The following is a 19,693-nucleotide window of genomic DNA, read 5'->3' as shown; positions in this document are numbered from 1 at the left end:
TGATCTTTTGAAGACATTTTGCTGCAGTAAATGGAACTTGGGAGGGGTTTTTTAAAGTTTTTTTTTTATTATTATTATTTGGACTGAATGGTGCACTGGAGAGAGGTGATGGATTGATGGCTCTGGTACCTAGAGTCACCTCTGTTCCTGTAGAACAGGAGAGCAGCAGGGCCAGCCCCCCCCTCCCCCCCATGATTCCCCAATGATAGGTTCTGTAGATAAATCTCTGATAATTTTCATAAGACTTTACATTGTGCCTCTTCATATAACCTTGTAGTGGGTCTACCCACATGTGACCTTGGTTTTCATGAAACTTTGTATCAAAGCCTCATATAGAAACCTTGTACTGATGAGCCTTGGTATATGGAAACTTTGTATCAAAGCCTCATGTAGAAACTTTGCATTGAACCTTGGTATAATGTTATAGCCCCTAAGGATAGAATAAGATAGAAGAAAAATGTCCCTTTGCTAAGAATAGACTAAGATTTCTCCTCACCCCTTAATCAATTGCCCTGTTGAATGAATGAGGTGTGAATGAGTGAGGTGTGGAAGGCAGCACCTCCAGACAGCTGCAACAGTTGGAGAGGGGATGGAAGCCAGACCCAAGGACAATAAAACTTGTCAAGTGGGCTCACGTACTTGTAAAACAATATCATTCTTGTGTTTTTATTTTAAGTACAAAATAAATATGTATAACGAATTTAAAAGAATGTAATTAGTAATTTGACTAGGGATAGGGATAGCTCAGTGGTTTGAGCATTGGCCTGCTAAACCCAGGGTTGTGAGTTCAATCCTTGAGAGGGCCATTTAGGGATATGGGGCAAAAATCTGTTGGATGATTTAATTGGGGATTGGTCCTGCTTTGAGCAGGGGGTTGGACTAGATGATCTCCTGAGGTCCCTTCCAACCCTGATAGTCTATGAAATATGTCGGGTGGTGCCTTTTTTTATGTGTTCGCTCCCCCTGATGTTAGAACCTGGCTACGCCACTGTTAGGAAGGCCAAAAAAGAATTTGAAGAACAACTAGCCAAAGACTCAAAAAGTAATAAAACATTTTTTGCTAAGTACATCTGAAGCAAGAAGTCTGCTAAACAACAAGTGGGGCCACTGGAAGATCAAGATGCTAAAGGAGCACTCAAGGAAACTAAATGAATTATTTGCATCAGTCTTCACGGCTGAGGATGTGAGGGAGATTCCCAAACCTGAGCCATTCTTTTTAGGTGACAAATCTGAGGAACTGTCCCAGATTGAGGTGTCATTAGAGGAGGTTTTGGAACAAATTGATAAACTAAACAGTAATAAGTCACCAGGACCAGATGGTATTCACCCAAGAGGTCTGAAGGAACTCAAATGTGAAATTGCAGAACTACTAACTGTAGTGTGTAACCTATCATTTAAATCAGCTTCTGTTCCAAATAACTGGAGGATAGCTAATGTGACGCCAATTTTTAAAAAGGGCTCCAGAGGTGATCCTGGCAATTACAGGCCGGTAAGCCTGACTTCAGTACTGGGCAAACTGGTTGAAACTATAGTGAAGAACAAAATTGTCAGACACACAAGTTAACATAATTTGTTGGGAAAGAGTCAACATGGTTTTTGTAAAGGGAAATCATGCCTCACCAATCTGCTCAAATTCTTTGAGGGGGTCAACAAGCACATGGACAGTGGATATAGTATACTTAGATTTTCAGTAAGCCTTTGACAAGGTTCCTCACCAAAGGTTCTTAAGCAAAGTAAGCTGTCATGGGATAAGAGGGAAGGTCCTCTCATGGATTGATAACTAGTTAAAAGATCGGAAACAAAGGGTAGGAATAAATGATCAGTTTTCAGAATGGAGAGAGGTAAATAGTGGTGTCCCCTGGGGTCTGTTCTGGGACCAGTCCTATTCAACATATTCATAAATGATCTGGAAAAAGGGGTGAACAGTGAGGTGGCAAAATTTGCAGATGATACAAAAGTACTCAAGATAGTTAAGCCCCAGGCAGACTGCGAAGAGCTACAAAAAGAGCTCTCAAAACTGGGTAACTGGCCAACAAAATGGCAGATGAAATTCAATGTTGATAAATGCAAAGTAATGCATATTGGAAAACATAATCCCAACTATACATATAAAATGATGGGGTCTAAATTAGCTGTTACCAGTCAAGAAAGAGATCTTGGAGTGACTGTGGCTGAAAACATCCACTCAGTGTGCAGTGGCAGTCAAAAAAGCAAACAGAATGTTGGGAATCATTAAGAAAGGGATAGCAAATAAGGCAGAAAATATCATATTGCCTCTATATAAATCCATGGTACACCCACATCTTGAATACTGTGTGCAGATGTGGTCATCCCATATCAAAAAAGATATATTGGAATTGGAAAAGGTTCAGAAAAGGGCAACAATTATTAGGGGTATGGAACAGCTTCTGTTTGAGGAGAGATTAATAAAACTTGGACTTTTCAGCTTGGAAAAGAGACGATTAAGGGGAGATATGATTGAGGTCTATAAAATCATGACTGGTGTAAAGAAAATAGATAAGGAAGTGTTATTTACTTCTTCTCATAACACAAGAACTAGGGGTCACCAAATTAAATTAATAGGCAACAGGTTTAAAACAAATAAAAGGAAGTATTTCTTCACACAACGCACAGTCAACCTGAGGAACTACTTGCCAGAGTCTGTTGTGAAGGCCAAGACTATAACAGGGTTCAAAAAAGAACTAGATAAATTCATGGAGGATAGGTCCATCAATGGCTATTAGCCAGAATGGGCAGGGATGGTGTCCCTAGCTTCTGTTTGCCTGACGCTGGGAATGAGCGACAGGGGATGATGATTACCTCTTTTGTTCATTCCCTCTGGGGCATGTGGCATTGGCCACTTTGGAAAACAGGATACAGGGACAGATGGACCTTTAGTCTGACCCAGTATGGCGGTTTCTATGTTGGGCCCCTGCCCCTAAGAGCTGGCGGGACGTGCTGGCTGCTTCCGGGAGCCGCATAGAGCCGGTTGCTGCAGCCAACTGGACTTCTAGTGGCCTGGTCAGCAGTGCTGACCAGAGCCATCTTGGTCCCTTTTCAACCCGGCGTTCCAGTCCAAAACTGGACGCCTGGCAACCCTACCTATAAATGAAAAAGGAGAAGTGATTGAGGAGCCTGCAACTCCCCCTTCCCCACAAATGCAGAGACTATGAACTCAGTCCTAGGGCTAGTGAAGTTCCCGTCAGTTTCCCAGTAAATATTATTGGGCCACAACTACTGATCTGGGCCTGCTCCCTCTGCCCCCGTTGCTTTTCATTTCCCTCTGCGGACGGGCCTATGAAGATAATTTTTTCAGAGTCCTGCCTGTTGCGCCCTTTCCCGGTGCAGCATGGGAGTTGTAGTTTTCTCATCCCTTTCTGTGCTAGCTCTGAGCGAGTTCGGCGGCAGCGAAAGGACTACAAGTCCCGGGATTCCCTGCGCGAGCGGTGGGCGCATCCGCTCGTGCCGGGCGGCGGCCGGGTCGCTGCGCGTAGCTGGGGAGTCAGCTGTTTGCCGGAGAATAAGAGGGCGAGGGGGGAGTGGGGTTGGCTTGCTAAATCCCGGCTGTCTGCGAGGAGGGGCGGGGACCCGGCGCGGGCGGGCAGGGAAATGGCCGAAACCATCGCGGACACCAGGCGGCTCATGAGCAAACCGCAGAACCTGAACGACGCCTACGGGCCGCCCAGCAACTTCCTCGAGATCGACGTGAGCAACCCGCAGACCGTGGGGGTCGGCCGGGGCCGCTTCACCACCTACGAGATCAGGGTCAAGGTGAGGGGAGGCTGGTCTCCAGGGGCTGCCAGCGGGAGGGGGGGGGGCTGTTGCTGCCGCCCAGTGACCCCCCAGGGTTGCGTCTCCCCTCCCCCGCCGTGTGCGTGGGGTAACGTCTTCTTTGCCCCCTCCCACTCTAGGCTGGACCTTGTCCCCATCCCCTCTGGGCTGTAACCGTGACACGGCTGGGCTGAGGTCGGACTCCACCCCCGCGCGCCGTGCTGGGGCTGCGGATCCCCCCGCGGTAGCGCCGTGTCTCATTCACCATCTTGCGGCTGGGACGGCCCGTCCTAGCGGGCGGGCCTAGGCCCCGGCTACGAGCCCTGCGTGAGCAGCTGAGGTGATGCTGCCTAGGTTGGCGCATCAGACCGCCGCTGTTACACTGGGTTCGCACCAGGTGTTAAACCTCCGCCTAGCTCGTACTGTAAACATGTCATAAGGGGAAACGTGAATCTTCCTTCCCTCCCTCTCCACCTTTTGTGGGGGTGGCACTGAGAGACCAGAGTGGGGCTTGGATCCAGTGTGAGCCACTCTGCCTTATAGAATGAGGGGAAAGCTTGATGATGGCCTTTGTATGGTTTAGCTTCTCTAACTCTCCTGCTAACTGGTGTGCACTGCAGAGGGGTCTCATTTGTGCTAGTGACAAGTTTGCAGTGGTGTTGTAGCTGTGGTGGTCCTGGGATATGTGAGAGACCAGGTGGGGGAGGTAATATCTTTTATTGGACCAATTTCTGTTGGTGAGAGAGACAAGCTTTTGAGCTTACCTAGAGCCCTTCTTCAACTCTGTGAAGCTCCAATGCTTGTATTTTTCATCCACAGAAGTTAGTCCAGTAAACAGTATTACTTCACCCACCTTGTCTCTTTAGTGAGATGTCAGGTTCACTTTAAGGAAGATATGCAAAACATAAAATTACAGTTAAAAAAACAAAACAAAACAACCAGCTTGTCGTATATGTCTGGGTGTCAACAGTTTGTCAGGCTACTGAAACTGGAGCTCAGGCCTTCAGTAATCTTCTTGGCTAACATATGCATACAGATGTTTGGTAGGTGTGTGTTTGCCAGGGATGATGGTAATGACTGAATATATTTTATTGGTGTAATGGGGCTCTTCTAATAGAAAGAAGCATGCAAACTTCTTTTAGATTATAAGCTATTCCTGAGAAGTGTATTAGAGCTGTGTGGTAATGGATCCCATACTTATGCAGAGCAAAGGAGTTAACTTTTTTTTTGGGGGGGGGGGTCTGTTGAGCTGGATACAGGCTTATTGATGGAAATAAAATACTGTAAAAACTGTAACTGGCTTTTTGCTCTTGACTAAGACAATGAAGAGACAATTTACAAATAAAAAAAATGTGCTGTCTTGTAAAGTGTTAATGTATGTGGATGCTAATTAGATTTTTGTTGTTGCTCTAGTAAATGGAGCAGTTGAATTGCACAGTAGCAACGTAATGCTAATATCAAACTGAAATATCTTACCAAACCAAATGTCTAAAAGTGTCTATGCTTGTACTATCAAAATAATGGGCTGAAGTAAACTTGTATGATGTAACGTTCCTAATCTTCTGAATTAATTCTTAACAAACCCCAGTCAGAAATATGCTAACTGAAAATGGTGCCCACCTTGACATATGAGCAAAATATTGAATCTTGAACTTAAATTGCAATTTAAGTTAATCTTTAATGATGAATGGTGTGTATAAAACCGGGTGGGGAGAAGTAGAATTTGACACTTCAGTTACATAGTGTGTATTCTGCATGTCTACTGCACTCTAAATTGGATTTTAAAGGTACTGGAGCCTAAATTCTGAAATGCCTATGAGTTTGGATGTATCTTCTATGGAATACCCTCCTCACTCCCTTTGATTCAGAACTATTATCTTAAAACATTGGTCTCACTTGACTTGGATTAACTAACATAGACACCTGTAAAATCCTGGCCCTAGTGAAGTTGATGGGAGGTGGATTTTGCCTACAATATTGATGTAGTGCAAGACTTTTTTTCTTTTTAAAGTACTAGCTGGATGCCTAAAATTATTTACAGGAAGTGGGGAAAGGGGGTGGTGGTGGAATGGGTCCCACCAGCAAGGGACAGTGTTCTCCTAAACCCAGCCTTCTGCCAGGTTTGGTGGAGAGGGAAAGGGTGAATGCTAGGATTTTTACTGGAGTGTTGTCGCGAGACTCTGTTTTGGGGCTCAGTTGCTCATAACTCTTTTAAATAGAGTAGTAAATGGGTAGTATGTGTTATGTGGGGCTCTACCCCTTCTAGATGCTGGATGGTAAAAGGATCCTTGTCTAGACCCTCCCCTCCATAGCCTCTTGTCTATTGTTGGGGAGGTAGAGGAATAAACTTGTGCTACTGTACTCCTCCCCAGTCTTTCCCCCCGCCCCCTTGGGTTGGGAGAGAAATCCTCTCTTGTGAATAACTCCAGGTTGCTGCTTGAAGCTGTTCTTGATGGCTTCACTACTACCCACAGGGTTATAATTAGTAGAAATGAAACTAACTATTTCTCTCAATTTTACTCTGCTGCTGTTTGGGTAAGCAGCAATGGTGGTACTGGAACTGCCAGGCTCTAGACACAGGAAGATAACATTGTCAACCTTGCAAGTGTTATATGCATGTAAACTTAAGTCTCTAAGGTGCCCCAAGGACTCCCAGTTGTTTTTGCTGATTAACACTGCTACCACTCTGAAACCTATCTTCACAAACAATGACTAGAAACTTTAACTTTAAATGAAAGCTTTAATTATGCAGAAGCTGATGGCTTAATTCTCCATACACATACAAGAGAGCTTGCTGCCAGTCAGCAGAGGAGACCTGATATAGTAGTTGGTTTTTTATGAATTTTTACAGCTTATCTACAGTAGGCCACTCTTAGAGTTTGGAATCCAAGGTTAAAATTACTCCTAAACTACACTTTATCTGAGAGCTTGGACGCTTTGGTTGGTAGTGTTTGATATGACTGCTTGTGTAGAATCAAGTTTTGAGTTCACAGCCTGTCCGCCTCTTGTTTTTAAAATGTTTCTCACTTAACTAGCTAAAAAGTTGGTGGCTGAATTTCAGTTGGAAGGATCAAGTTATTTCTAGCAAGCTTAAATTTCATGCATCCGAAGAAGTGGGTTGTAGCCCACGAAAGCTTATGCTCTAATAAATTTGTTAGTCTCTAAGGTGCCACAAGTACTCCTGTTATTTTTGCGGATACAGACTAACACGGCTTCTACTCTGAAACCTTAAATTTCTGATACTTAAAAGCCACTGTGTGTTAATAACCCCACTTGCCAATATTAACTTCAAGTGTTTCTTAAAGCATAGAATAAATTCCTCCAGCACCTACAAATTAAAAAAGGAACTGTTTCTGCAAACACTTCTCAGCTAACAGTTTTATTTGTAAGTTCTCATTCATGCTTTTTTGTGACTACACAGAACTCTATAGTAGTCTTACTGTCTCTCAGCTTTCCACTTTTAACATTTCAGTTGCTCTGACCATGACATTAGAGGCGAATAAGTGGTAGAATTTCATATTTGTTCTATACTTGCAGCACTTGTATCCCTCCTCTTCCCTCCCCCCCCCCCCCCCCCCCGCGAAATCCAGACAGGAAAATAATAATTGTGACTGTACTTGAAGCACACGTCTTTAATGGGTGTGCTGATACGATGTATACAGCTCGGTGAGCACTTTAGCTTTGAATTTGTAAATGCTTAACCAATGGCTCAGGATGTTTATTCATAAGCTGTGTGTGTTCAGACTCCTGTTGAACAGTACCACTTGATGTTGAGTAAAATATTTAAAAGGGCATAGGTCCCATTGTCAATTGACTTAAGCACTTAAGGTGGATAATAATCTATGCTTCAAAAAAAATGTACAGGTTTTTTTAGAAAAATAAACCTAATGGAAATTGACCACCTATGGTATGGTCTAAACTTACTGAGACAATGATTCAGCTTCCAGTACTTCAGTTTTTGGAAATGACTTAGGCAAGAAGAGTTTACACTGTAGATTTAATGCCAGGAGGATTAAATTTGTTGGTATATGTGATATGCCAACAGCTTGAACAATATTTGTGGGGCTCTGCAGTATGAAATATAGTATTGCAATGTTACTGCATTCTTTCTTAACTAAGGGCTGGTCTACACTGCGGGGGGGATCGATCCAAGATGCGCAAATTCGCGTAGCTGAAGTCGAAGTATCTTGGATCGAATTACCTGGGGTCCAGACGGCGCGGGATCGACTGCGCTACTGCCGCTCGCTCTGGTGGAGTTCCGGAGTCGACGGTGAGCGTGTTCGGGGATCGATAAGACGCGATATATCGATCCCAGATAAATCGATTGTTACCTGCCGATACGGCGGGTAGTGAAGACTTACCCTAAGCAGTGAACATGTAGTGTTGTCTAGCCTTTATACATTCTCTGCAAGACATTGTGTATCTTAGAGAAATAAAGAACTCAGCTGTGCTTCCTGTTGTAGTTTTCTTGTACAAGAAAAGTTCCATGCTAGAAGCATGTTGGCTTTAATTCTAGTTAAGTTCCTCCTTTTAGTGTGTGGTGGAGGGGAGAGGGCACAAGAGAAAGCAGAAACATTAACACAATCAGCTGTAGCAGTGTTGTGTTTTACCCTTTATAGGCTTTTCAAAAACACTGATTAGCAGAGGAGGAACAAATTTGCTTTTTTTTTTTTTTTAATTGTATGTGACTTCCTTTTATTTCCTGTCTTCTATAGCTTTTTACTTAGTTGAAAGTTTTACTACTTTACTTATAATAAAACTGCATTCACAACTCTCTCCTAGACTTGCTAGAAACATACTGTTGAAAGGCAAGTGCAGAATTGAAAATATATTAGGATACTAGCTTAAGAGAAATAATTAGAATTTCAACTTCTGAAAGGGGAAGAGATTTATGAAATAGTAACTAGTTTCAGGACAATGGGAAGCAGACAAAATATGCCCATCTGTTCATTTCTGAATGATGTGAGTATGAAGTCTTCATTAGAAAAATATATCTAAATTATTACCTGCATTAAAAATCAGGATATTGCAGTGTTGTTGTCTCCACATTCAGAATCATATAAAATCCAGGAATTCCAAACCTTTCGTTGAATTGCATTTCTTCAATGCTCCTGCTATCTGCTCCATCATTATATTGATTCTGAACACTTCGATTTGGTTTACACAAATTAATGCAGGTCTTAATGGTGTTTTGTGTTCATATAAATACTTCTACTTTGTATGTAAAATGCAGTTTTCTACTAATGTTTTGTGCCATACTGATTAGAACTTAGTAAAATTAATCATTGTTACATTTGCTAGGGCAAGTAGGCATGTGATACCAGAATATTTCATATACCTCCTTGTTTTAGATGGCTTGCCAAAAACATTCTTGTCAGCTTGAACTTCATACTGTCATATTTATCTTTCCCGAAACTCAGAGCATCAAATAGAAAATAAGGAAGCCATGTAATATCAGATGTCCTAGCTAGGATGCAGCAGTGTCATGATGCGGGGAGGGAAATGCCATGCATACATGATTTTCCTGTTTGTCCATGTCTTGTCTTTGTGTCCATGATTTTAACACACTCACCTTGCAGGGGCAGCTCCCATCCCATGGGGCTGGAGCAGGCTCACCACTCTGGGCATTGCCACCTGGCACATGGGTTCACGGCACTGTTCACACAAATTCAGCCTAGCCATCCCCCAGCCAGGCCTACTTTGAGTGGTGCTGCAACCACTTGTGCCAGGTCACAATGCCCAGAATAGTGAGCCAGGCCCAGCCTCATGGGATGGGAGACACAGGAGCTGCCCCAAGGGGTGAGTATGGGGGCAGGCTTGCTCTCCATCTCCTTTCCCTTTCTGCCCCCCTCCCCCAAGTCCCAGTGTCATTTTTATCAAAAACCCATAACTGTTACTAAATTTACTATGACTGCTCCATGATTTGCGTGTGTGTGTGTTTGTGATTTTTTTATTTATTTGTTTTTTTTGTCAGGACAAATCTGCACCCCCTACTCAGCCTTATGAAAACTTGACTTGATATTGTCAACTGCTTTATTTTAAGGAAAATAAAACTTAATTGTAAAGGAAGCAGTTTCTCTGAACTAAGTGACCATTGTAGCATCATCAGAGAGCCCTATAATTGCAAGAAGTAACTTTGTGCCTCTGCTGTCTGGCTATTTGAAAGACTTGCAATGATTACAACTCCTTGATATCAATCTTTGGGAGTTCCTCACACAATTTAGACACAAAGTGCCTGTAATGCAATCCTAACTGCACAATGGAAAATTATCCTAGCATGGGAGAATATTCAAATGGCATAACTGGTACTTCCATCTCTGTGCCCTCTCTGATGTAGAGATGAATGTCCAACATAACCTGGAATGTGTAGTTACAAGGTAGAGCAGTGGGGAGCAGCCCTGGGGCTGCTCTAAACTATGTTGTTGACAAAGATGATGGAAAAACTGGCTCCAGGATTAAGGAACTGTAAACAACTAACTCCTTCTTGGGTCTCCAGCTGTACCCAGCACTTAAGCCCTAAGTGAACAACCTACTGGAAAATATACCAAATTAGTGCCAAAGAATTCATTCCATAGCTGATACAAACATAGGCAAAATCCCAGGATAGTTATGAAATAACAAACTGATTATCACTTTACTCTAGAGTGATCAATTTATGTTCAAGTCAGTCAGTTGACTGGCTAAGATGTTTTTCTAATAATTACATGGATGTGAAGGGAATCTCTTAGAATTTTTAAAAATTCTAAGCATTTATGAATACCAAGTAACTTTTTTACACTAATATAGTTTCCCTAACTCCAGTTAGCTGAACATTTCATACACTCTGATTCCTGTTTGTAGGCTCATCTTGAATGCAGAAAAGGCATATGAAAACTTCTGGCCTGTCTGACTGGTATAAAACATTGTAGTAGTTCATAACCTGCAACCAAGTACTCTAGCTTTATATTTAACAGCAATGGACAGCTGTGTGAAATCATATTTTGTTTGATCATTATTGAGAATAAAGCATGTCTTGATTTAGACTGCTGGAGATGCAAAACTGCTGCTCCCTTGTGACATAAGGGATGATGGTGTCCTTTCAGTCTTTGGGTCTCCTGAAAGCCTTGTGTAATCGTGCATTGGTGACAATCTTGTATTTTAGAGGGAAAACAAACTTAAAATGAGGCAATAAGATCAAATGTAGAGGTTAATGGACTGAATTCTTCCCTAAGATGTTTGACTGACTTACACCAGAAAAATAGAGTAGCGTTTGGTCCTCTTTCACTGCACACAATGGTGCTGCCAAAACATACCATATACAAATAGCTGCTATAAAAGCTTGCTGTTTTAAAACTTGGGGAGCTGATGTAAGCAAAGGACAAACTTGGGGGGGAGGGATAGCTCAGTGGTTTGAGCATTGGCCTGCTAAACCCAGGGTTGTGAGTTCAATCCTTGAGGGGGCCACTTAAGGATCTGGGGCAAAAATCAGTACTTGGTCCTGCTAGTGAAGGCAGGGGGCTGGACTCGATGACCTTTCAAGGTCCCTTCCAGTTCTAGGAGATGGGATATCTCCATTAATTTATTTATTTATTTATTATTTAACTATATATTATACCTATCTAGTTCATATTTTAGATACTCAAGTCTTCTCTTCCGAAGTTAGTGTTGCTAACTCTCTTGCTTATGTGGAATAGAGGCAGCTTGTGGGGGGAGACTTCAATCCGTGGGTGTTTGATATGGAGAATGACTTCTTGGTTTGGTGTCATGTGGAACTATGCTATAGAAGCAATGTAGCTTATACACTTTTGATACTCATCCAGGGCTGGGGAAAAACTTCCAGAAGCTAAACCCACTTGCTATAGGCTTGCACAGAATGCTTATCGGTCAGAGGGAAGTGCTAGGACCTCTAAGGGGACTATCCCTTCCACCTTCTAGGTGGGCTTCCATCTCCGCTTCTGGGGAGAAGGTATCTGATAAAATGAAATCCCCTGTGAGAACAGTTTGCCTCCTCTTAGCACCAGCCACCCTAGAGTTCTACTCTACTTCACTGAGCCTCCTTTTTGACCTCTATGAATGTCCGTGCCTGGCTCTGCTATTGCTGATAACTTTATTTAGGAGCAGCAGAGTGAAACTCACAATTCTTAGCAGAATACGCTCTCAACAAAGTTCTGATCTAAAGTGTGGGTTTTTTTCCCCATACCCTGAGCAAGAAAGTTGCAGTGCTGTAAAGCGCCAGTATAGACAGTGCTGGGAGCCACACCCCTTGTGGGGGTGGGCTTTTTTAGAGCGCTGGGAGAGCTGTCTCTCAGAGCTCTGCTGCGACTACACAAGCCACGTTAAAGCGCTGCAGCAGCGCTTTACTGTTGCCAGTGTAGACTAGCCCTAGGTCAGTGTTCTGTTGGTGTGTTAAAGCGCTGAGCAGCACCATGAGCACTGAAGTAGTCTACAGTCTTAAAGACAACAGTGCATTTGTAAGGCTTACTCTGCAATCAGGTGGACTAGAAGCTTATCTTAAGGGTGTCTCAATTCTGCAGAAATTGATAGTAAGTAGCTTAACTCATCAATGGCAAGTTGAAAACTTATCCTGACAAGCAGGCGTTGGTTTTTTTCAAGCCCTAGTCCAATGTGCCATAGCTTGAAGTATGAAATTAAATAGTAATAACATTAGTGGGTGTATCCACAGAATGTATTCTTATAAAGTTGAACTCCATATTTGAACTTAAACAAAATGCTTTCAATATAGGAATGTCTTTGTAAGACTACAGCACTGTAAAAAAAAGTTCTTGTCAGACTTATCGCTTCTCTTCTCTTTATATCCCGTTAAGTGGCAACAAGGGGAAGAAGAGGATTGTGCGATGCAGGTGTATATGTAACACTAGTTCAGAATGTTCAGAGCAAGAGAAAGCGTTCCAAAGTATTAAATTGTCTTGCATGGCCTTACTGGACTTGTATCTAATTGTATTTTGGAATCCAAATGCAAGACTTTCTTTTCCGGGGAGTATATTGTGTAAGGTAACTCAAGTGTAAGGGCAGGTCTAAACATCTTGGACAGTGGGGAAAAAACTCCTGGATTTTGAGTAACAATCAATCTACTCTTGAAATTTTTCCAGGGAGACCTTTTACTGTAGCTTCTGAATTTGATTTAATAACTTGCTAGCTTTTGCCTTCCTACTTCAGAACTTTGGTAATGTCAAAATATTCACTAGATGTTTGCCATAACAATGAATGGGCTATATGTTAAAGCCCTCAATTCTTTCAGGGGTTGGCAACCTTTCAGAAGTGGTGTGCCGAGTCTTCATTCATTCACTCTAAGGTTTCGTGTGCCAGTAAAACATTTGAACATTCTTAGAAGGTCTCTTTCTATAAGTCTCTATAATATCTAAACTAAACTATTGTATGTAAAGTAAATAAGGTTTTTAAAATGTTTAAGAAGCTTAATTTAAAATTAAATAAAGCGCAGAGGCCCTGGACTAGTGGCCAGGACCCGGGCAGTGTGAGTGCTACTGAAAATCATCTCACGTGCCGCCTTCGGCACCCATGCCATAGATTGCATACCCCTGCTCCAGAAGTTGACTGGCAGAAGGTAATAGATGATCACGACTCCAGGCCTGAATGTTACTGCTTTACAGTGTGTCAGAGCTCCCCTGGGATGATGCACCTTTTATTGGGGGATGATGGGAGGCTCTTTTCGTTGCTGAAGAAAATGTCGTTTGAATTCAGACCTGTAAAAAAATAAAGTGATTCAATTGTAATTTTTCCATAAAACTCAAACTTTTTGAAAGTTAATTGCATATAAGCTTATGCCATGAAAAGTGAACGAAATCCATTTTTATGAAGACCTACCATAGCTTACTTCAAAAGACCACATCCAAAGAGGTGCTATGGCAACAAGGCAGCTCAGTGCTCCTGGCTGTTAAGAGGAGAGTGTAGGGTGGGGGACAAGTACTGCAATGTTTTTTGAGGAGTTCTACTTGCAGATAATTTTTATTTTTGACTAAAACTTAACAGTAATTTTGCATTTCCTTCAGCATCTAACTCATGCAATTGTGGGGGTGAGCTGCCAGAGCATGCAGAATGACTTACAGATGGAATGTCAACTTCAGCTTTCCTTCCTCTCTGAAGTAACCCAAACAGTATACAGATTGTCTTGATGTCTTTTGCACGAATGTTTTCAAAATGCATACTTGTAGTAGGAACAAGGGTGGCTGCTGTGGAAGGGCTTCTTCAGATCAATTGAGTACTTACTTTAAACACTTTCTAAAAAGCATCTAAAGCTTGATTACTTTTACTTCTATTTACAGGCTAAATTATTAACCCTCTAAATTCAACTCCGATCTGATTTACCATATGTATAATCTTGGTTAGTTCATTGGTGGTTTTTTTTTAAGCCTGAAGGGGATTAGACCATATTCAAGGGCAACAGTTGGCCAAATTTCAGTTCAATGATCAGCCTTTCTAAATTAGTATTCAGCTTTTCATTTGCATAACACAAGTTCTTCTCTTTTAAAAAAGTGCTTAAATCCTAGCCTGGGCATAGCTGGTTACCCAGGGTGACTTTTTACAACCAAGCTAACTGCATCTTGAAAAATCAGGCTTCTAGTATTGTCTCCTCATAACCAAGAGCCAGTTCTGAGATGTGCGGGAGACCTGGAACTCTCATTGAACTTGAAGTTGCAGGTACTTGGAACTCTGTAGGAGTTGGCCGTAAGTCACTGGTTAGTGCACATGCCACTATGTAGCCTTTTTGAGGGGAAATTGATTGTTCCAAGTACACAAACCTGTCCTTGGCCTAAACAAACATAATCAGATTCATAGCTATACTCTTCCTACCTGCTATATGCTGCTAGGGAAATGTTTCTTAGCAGAATTAATCTAATATATTAGAGAATAGTATTTTAGTAAATTCCATTTGACTGTAAGCCAGCAGAATGGAGCAGAGCAATGCAACAGGAGAGGGGAGTTATAGCTGATGCACAATGGATTGGAATGGGAGAGACCACTGAAGTGCTAACAATGGCAAATCTGACAAATTAAACCCCTTGTTGAGTGAGTGAAACTAAATGATGATAGCTGGTAGCTACTCTTGGTTATAATGAATTTATTCCCCTTGAAGTTCTGGTGTACTGGCTCAACCATATCAAACATCAGATTTTGTTTGTGGTACAAATATAATTTACTGGCTCTCCATAAAGACTTCTTGCAACAAAAATGTAAGCTTATGGTGAAACAAAATACAGCAGGTATGACTTACTGCATATTATGCCTTTTTAGGCTTGGCTTTGAGTTTTGTAGCCCTTCCATTGTGTGCAAGTGGCTTATTCATTCTGCAGTTCTCTAAAATAATATTTATTTGTATTCTAAATGCTCCAGTTGGGACTGGACCTCCAGTGTTCTGGATGCACAAAACAGTCCTTGACCTGAAGAGTTTACTCCAAATACAGGGTAGATGAAGGGCTTGGGAAGGAATGCAGTTTGGTTAATTCAGGTATCTAACTTGTTTTTGGTCCTTTGTACATTAGTGGAGGACAAAGGTGGGAGGGGATGAATCAATAGGAGTGAAGGATATAGAGGGTAGGGGGGAGCTAGAATTCAGCAGGGCTGTGAGTGGATGTTCATTCCAATTTGATTAGCAAGTAGGAAAATCCTCAGGTAATTTAGGAACATTTTTGCCTCCGTTTCAAAGGTGCCTCCACATTTTGCCCCATCATGTCTTAGCTTCCAGCTCCTACCAAGAGAGTGGGGAGTCCTTGTGCCCTGAGGTCAAACTCCGCCCTTGGAGCAACATCGGCTAGAGGAGGGAGTATGGGCTACAAGGAGCTGGTTATGAAAGATCTCCAGAGGCCAAAAATGCTTCAGATCCACATGGATGCAAGTTGAAACACTATTGGTGATAGTTTCTTTAATGGAACTTGTTCCATGAATTGAAATATAAATTCTTACCATTACTGCTCTTCTAAGGGGGGGGGGGGGGAAACAAAGCATTGGTTTGAACAGTTGTATCCTGTGTACGCTACAATAATCATCTGATGGTGTCTCTTTGTCAAAGTAGATGGACCCAACCGAAATAAACTGGACTCCTTTGGAATCATGGTTACAATCTTTAGCAGAATAACTCTTGACGCAATTCTGTTCTGAAGTAACGTGGAGTCCAAAGATGCCTTTGTTTTTCTCCCTCTGTGTTGTCTGATTATTGACACACCATTAGTTCTTGTTAGTCTTGCAGAGCCAACATTGCTCTAAAAAAGTGAGCTGGATTGTGGTTAGTCACTCCCTCCCTGACTCGAAGTCCAGATTGCAGAATATTTGTTTGTTTGAGTGACCCAGAAAGAATGCATTTGGACTCTGATTCCAAACTGAGTTTGTGGGGCTGGCATTTTGCATCTATATTGTCATCTCAGAAGCATCTGATTGAACTTCTAGTATTCCACAATGCCAACTTTAGTTTCTTTTAGAGAACTGTGATGCTTTCGGGAATCTGTCTGTAGAATTTATGAATTCTGGTTTATTTTGTGATTTTTTTTCTTATGAAAATTGCTGTATAATGGAATGTCTGTATATCTATGTGTATCCACCTTTGCTGATAAGCCTGTAACCATATCTTTCCCAGACTAGATACAGTGGAGAGGAGTTGCCCTTAAATGACTACTCTGGGTTAATAGTTGTACTAAGGAGGCTGGCTACAGCTGGGAGAAGCCATTTCCTCCAGTTTGCCTGTAAAGGGCTGGGGTTTGGAGAGTAGAAAATTACCAGAAGCATGACTAAAGTCCCACCACTAACAGCTGAGTCCTTTTGAGACTCTCAAAGCCACAAAGGATGCTTAGGGCAGAGGCAGGAATGCTTTTGTAGCTGTCGAAGCTTGGCATAGCTGCAGGATCAACCAAGGTCAAAGTATGCTGGCAGAGAAAGGGGTTTCATAACTAAGAAGAAAAGCCATGCGCTGCAGCAGGACCCTGTACAGTCCACAGAGGACCCTGACTGCAGTCCAAAGAATTTTTCAGAGTGGTGAATAAACTGAGTTATACAAAAATACCCCCTTCATATATTTCTTTCTCATGCTTAAGTAAAGAGCAAGGATGGGCTAGAATCCTGTACGAAGTCTCTGTTGTGACATCTATCGCATTCCCTGATGTTAATCATAGATCCTGAACGCCCATGTGGATAGGTTCTGGGAGATGGTGTGTTTTTAAGCTATGTAGGAGTCTGGAGGTCAGTACTGATCCTGGGGGCTGGGCAACTAAAGGTTAGACCTTGAGGTCTAAACTCTCAGGATGGGGTGCTAGATGGGGAGTCTGTCTCCTGAGAGTGTCCTTAGGGACCTTAAGCAAAGGGCAGTGTGTGACATTCCCATGGTGTTATCTGGACCAGTGATCTGCTAGGTCACTCCAATCCCTGACTCTGGGAGCCAGCCTTACCCTGCTCTGCTGTGAGAACCCCTGCTCCTGGGCTGTTCACGCACAGCCTCTAGCATTTAAGCTGCTCCCAGCACGTGAGTGAGCACTTTTGGCCAGCCGCTGCTTGGATTGTGCAACCGAATGACACTAGCCAATATCTCCAGTCCCAGACACAACCCTAGGAATCTCCATCTTGCATTGTCCAGATATGCCCGTTGGATGCTGCAAGCTTATGAGTTCATCAATTTAACAAAGAAATTGATATGTACCAGGCTTGTTCTCCCAAGGGGAGTCTCTGACATGCTTCAAACCAAACACACTGCTTCAGGTAGACTAAACAAACCAATGTATTAATTACAAAAGAGAGATTTTTTAAGGGATTATAAATCAAAGCACAAGTAGTCTGATTTGATCAAATGAAATAAAAGCAAAACTCATTCTAAGCTGATCTTAACACTTTCAGTGCCCTTACAAACTTATATGCTTCTCACCACAGGCTGGCTGGTTGCCCTTCAGCCAGGCTCTCCCCTTTGATCAGTGCTTCAGTCTCATGGTGGTGGTGTCTGTAGATGGAGGTGGAAGAGAGAGCATGGCAAAGGTCTCTCCCTTTCATAATGTTCTTTCCTCCCTCTTGGCTTCTGCCCCCCCCCCCTTCAGAGTCAAGTGAGTGTTACCTCATCGTAGCCCCAAACTGACCAAAGGAAGGGGAGTGACTCACTCAAGAGTCCAGCAGATCCTTTCTTGCTGCCTAGGCCAGTGTCCTTTGTTCCTGTGAGGCTGGGCTGGGTTTGTTCCATAGATGCCCTGATGAGGTGTGAACTGCCCCTCTGCTCCTGGAGAGTTTTGCCTGGGCTTGTTTTAAACCATGAGGACACATTTTCAGCCTCAAGCTATATACATGAAATTACAACATATAACATTACTATAACAATGCTCAGTGCATCGTGAGCCTTCCGAAGACACCTAATATGACAAATTTTGCATTGGATACCACACCTTCATATTATAAGGATGAACATGGGTGCAGGTTGTTCCCCTGAGGTACAAAGTGTCACATAGTGCATGAACCTTGTTCAGACTCTGGAGGTGTAAAACCGATGGGGTGTGGTGAGGTGGGTCACCCTCGCAGTAGCCTGGTGAATGCTCGAGGGGGCAGTCTGGTGACTATGCATTGGATAGCAGTTTGTAAGCAGTAAAGGGACCCCAATAAGTATTTAGTTGACCCTTTTGATCATAGATGGGGGGGGGGGCGGGAAATAAAATAGTTTAATAATAATAAAAAAAAAACTTAAATCCCTGAAGTACTTCAGCTTTTGTGGTCCCACTTTTTTAACATGAGCCATAGCCAGCCACACTTACTGTGCCAGCTTAGACTGATGCAAAAAAGCTGTTCCTTCTGTTTCCACCTTTTATTAGACTAAGGTTATTGCTTAATTTGATGGGTTGGCTCACCAGTCTTCATCAAATAATTTAGTGAATTTTTCTTACAGAACTAGTGCAGACCTGTGCTGAACATAGGAAACAGTTAATTGTAACAATAGCTACTGGAATCCGTGGCAGTTCTCCCTAATCTCATGGGTCATGGTGGCCTGTGGCTGTTACAATTAGTAAGTGAATGAAAGGTTAACCCTGCTGCAGCTCATATTAGCCAGAGACTCTGGTAGACTTGGTTTGGATCTCTTTCTTGCTGGCATTGTTACCTGGTGCCATAGATTATGCCTCCTTGCACTGTCTTAGCAGGATCCCTCTTCATGAGCAATCTGGATCCCAGCCCTCGCCTGCTGGAAATTACAGCTTCTGTATAACTGTAGCATGAATCTTTTGGTACAATAGGCAGCTGCCTGGCTAGATCTGATGCCTGCTCTTCTTGTTTCTTCAGCAGAGGTTGAAAGGGATGCAAAAGCTATTTCACCCCTTCCAATAAGATGCATCTTGGGACTTTGGGGTCACTCAAGAGCCCCTCTATGCAGCTCCTGTAAAGAGGCATGTATAGCCCACTTCCACTGGGAATACAAGCCAGGTTAACAGAGAGGCCATAAAGTGAGAGCTGGGTGGGTGAGAAACAGGAATGCAAAACAGTGCTTTCAGTCTGCAGACTTGTTTGAAAGGAGATCCATTCAGATGTATCAAACAGGTGTACTTCTGGGAAATGAATACTGCTGTATCAGCACTATTTAAAAAAGCTGTAACTGCTGTGATTCTACTTCCTTCAGAAGGAATGTTAAATGAAAAAAGGGGGTTAATACATTGCTAGTCCCTTTTCATAGCTTCCTTCAGGTTATGGATTGAAGTATAGTAAAAGGTGCACCTCTGAGTAGTACACTGTCTGTCCAGTCCATGTGACTTATCCTCCTCAATAACTTTCAGTTATGAAATACTTGCTGGATGTGTAACCCATTATGTTTCTCAGGGCTTTGTGAAGTAGATTGTGAAAGTGTCTACTGGTACAAACACTAAAACTGCATCAATTAGCCACAGGGTATTTCAAAACTGGAGGAATGGGTGGAAGTTGGGAGGCACAGGAAACAAACCAAGTGTTGAAATAGTTAAAC

The 19,693-nt window shown here is 42.6% G+C and overlaps 1 protein-coding gene across 2 annotated transcripts in view; it reads left to right on the top strand.

Moving 5' to 3' along the window:
* The first annotated feature begins 3,435 nt into the window (after nt 1-3,435).
* The window catches only part of SNX3 (sorting nexin 3), a 28,287-nt gene continuing 12,029 nt past the window's right edge, over nt 3,436-19,693 (top strand). For both annotated transcript variants that reach the window (XM_065400551.1, XM_065400552.1), the window contains exon 1: nt 3,436-3,771. In XM_065400551.1, coding sequence (XP_065256623.1) covers nt 3,610-3,771 — 162 coding nt within the window. In that variant the 5' untranslated portion in view covers nt 3,436-3,609. The remainder of the gene's footprint in view (nt 3,772-19,693) is intronic.

This window comes from Emys orbicularis, chromosome 3 (assembly GCF_028017835.1).
Source record: "Emys orbicularis isolate rEmyOrb1 chromosome 3, rEmyOrb1.hap1, whole genome shotgun sequence".
NCBI classification, from domain to species: domain Eukaryota; kingdom Metazoa; phylum Chordata; order Testudines; family Emydidae; genus Emys; species Emys orbicularis.
This window is presented reverse-complemented; position numbering and strand designations above follow the sequence as displayed.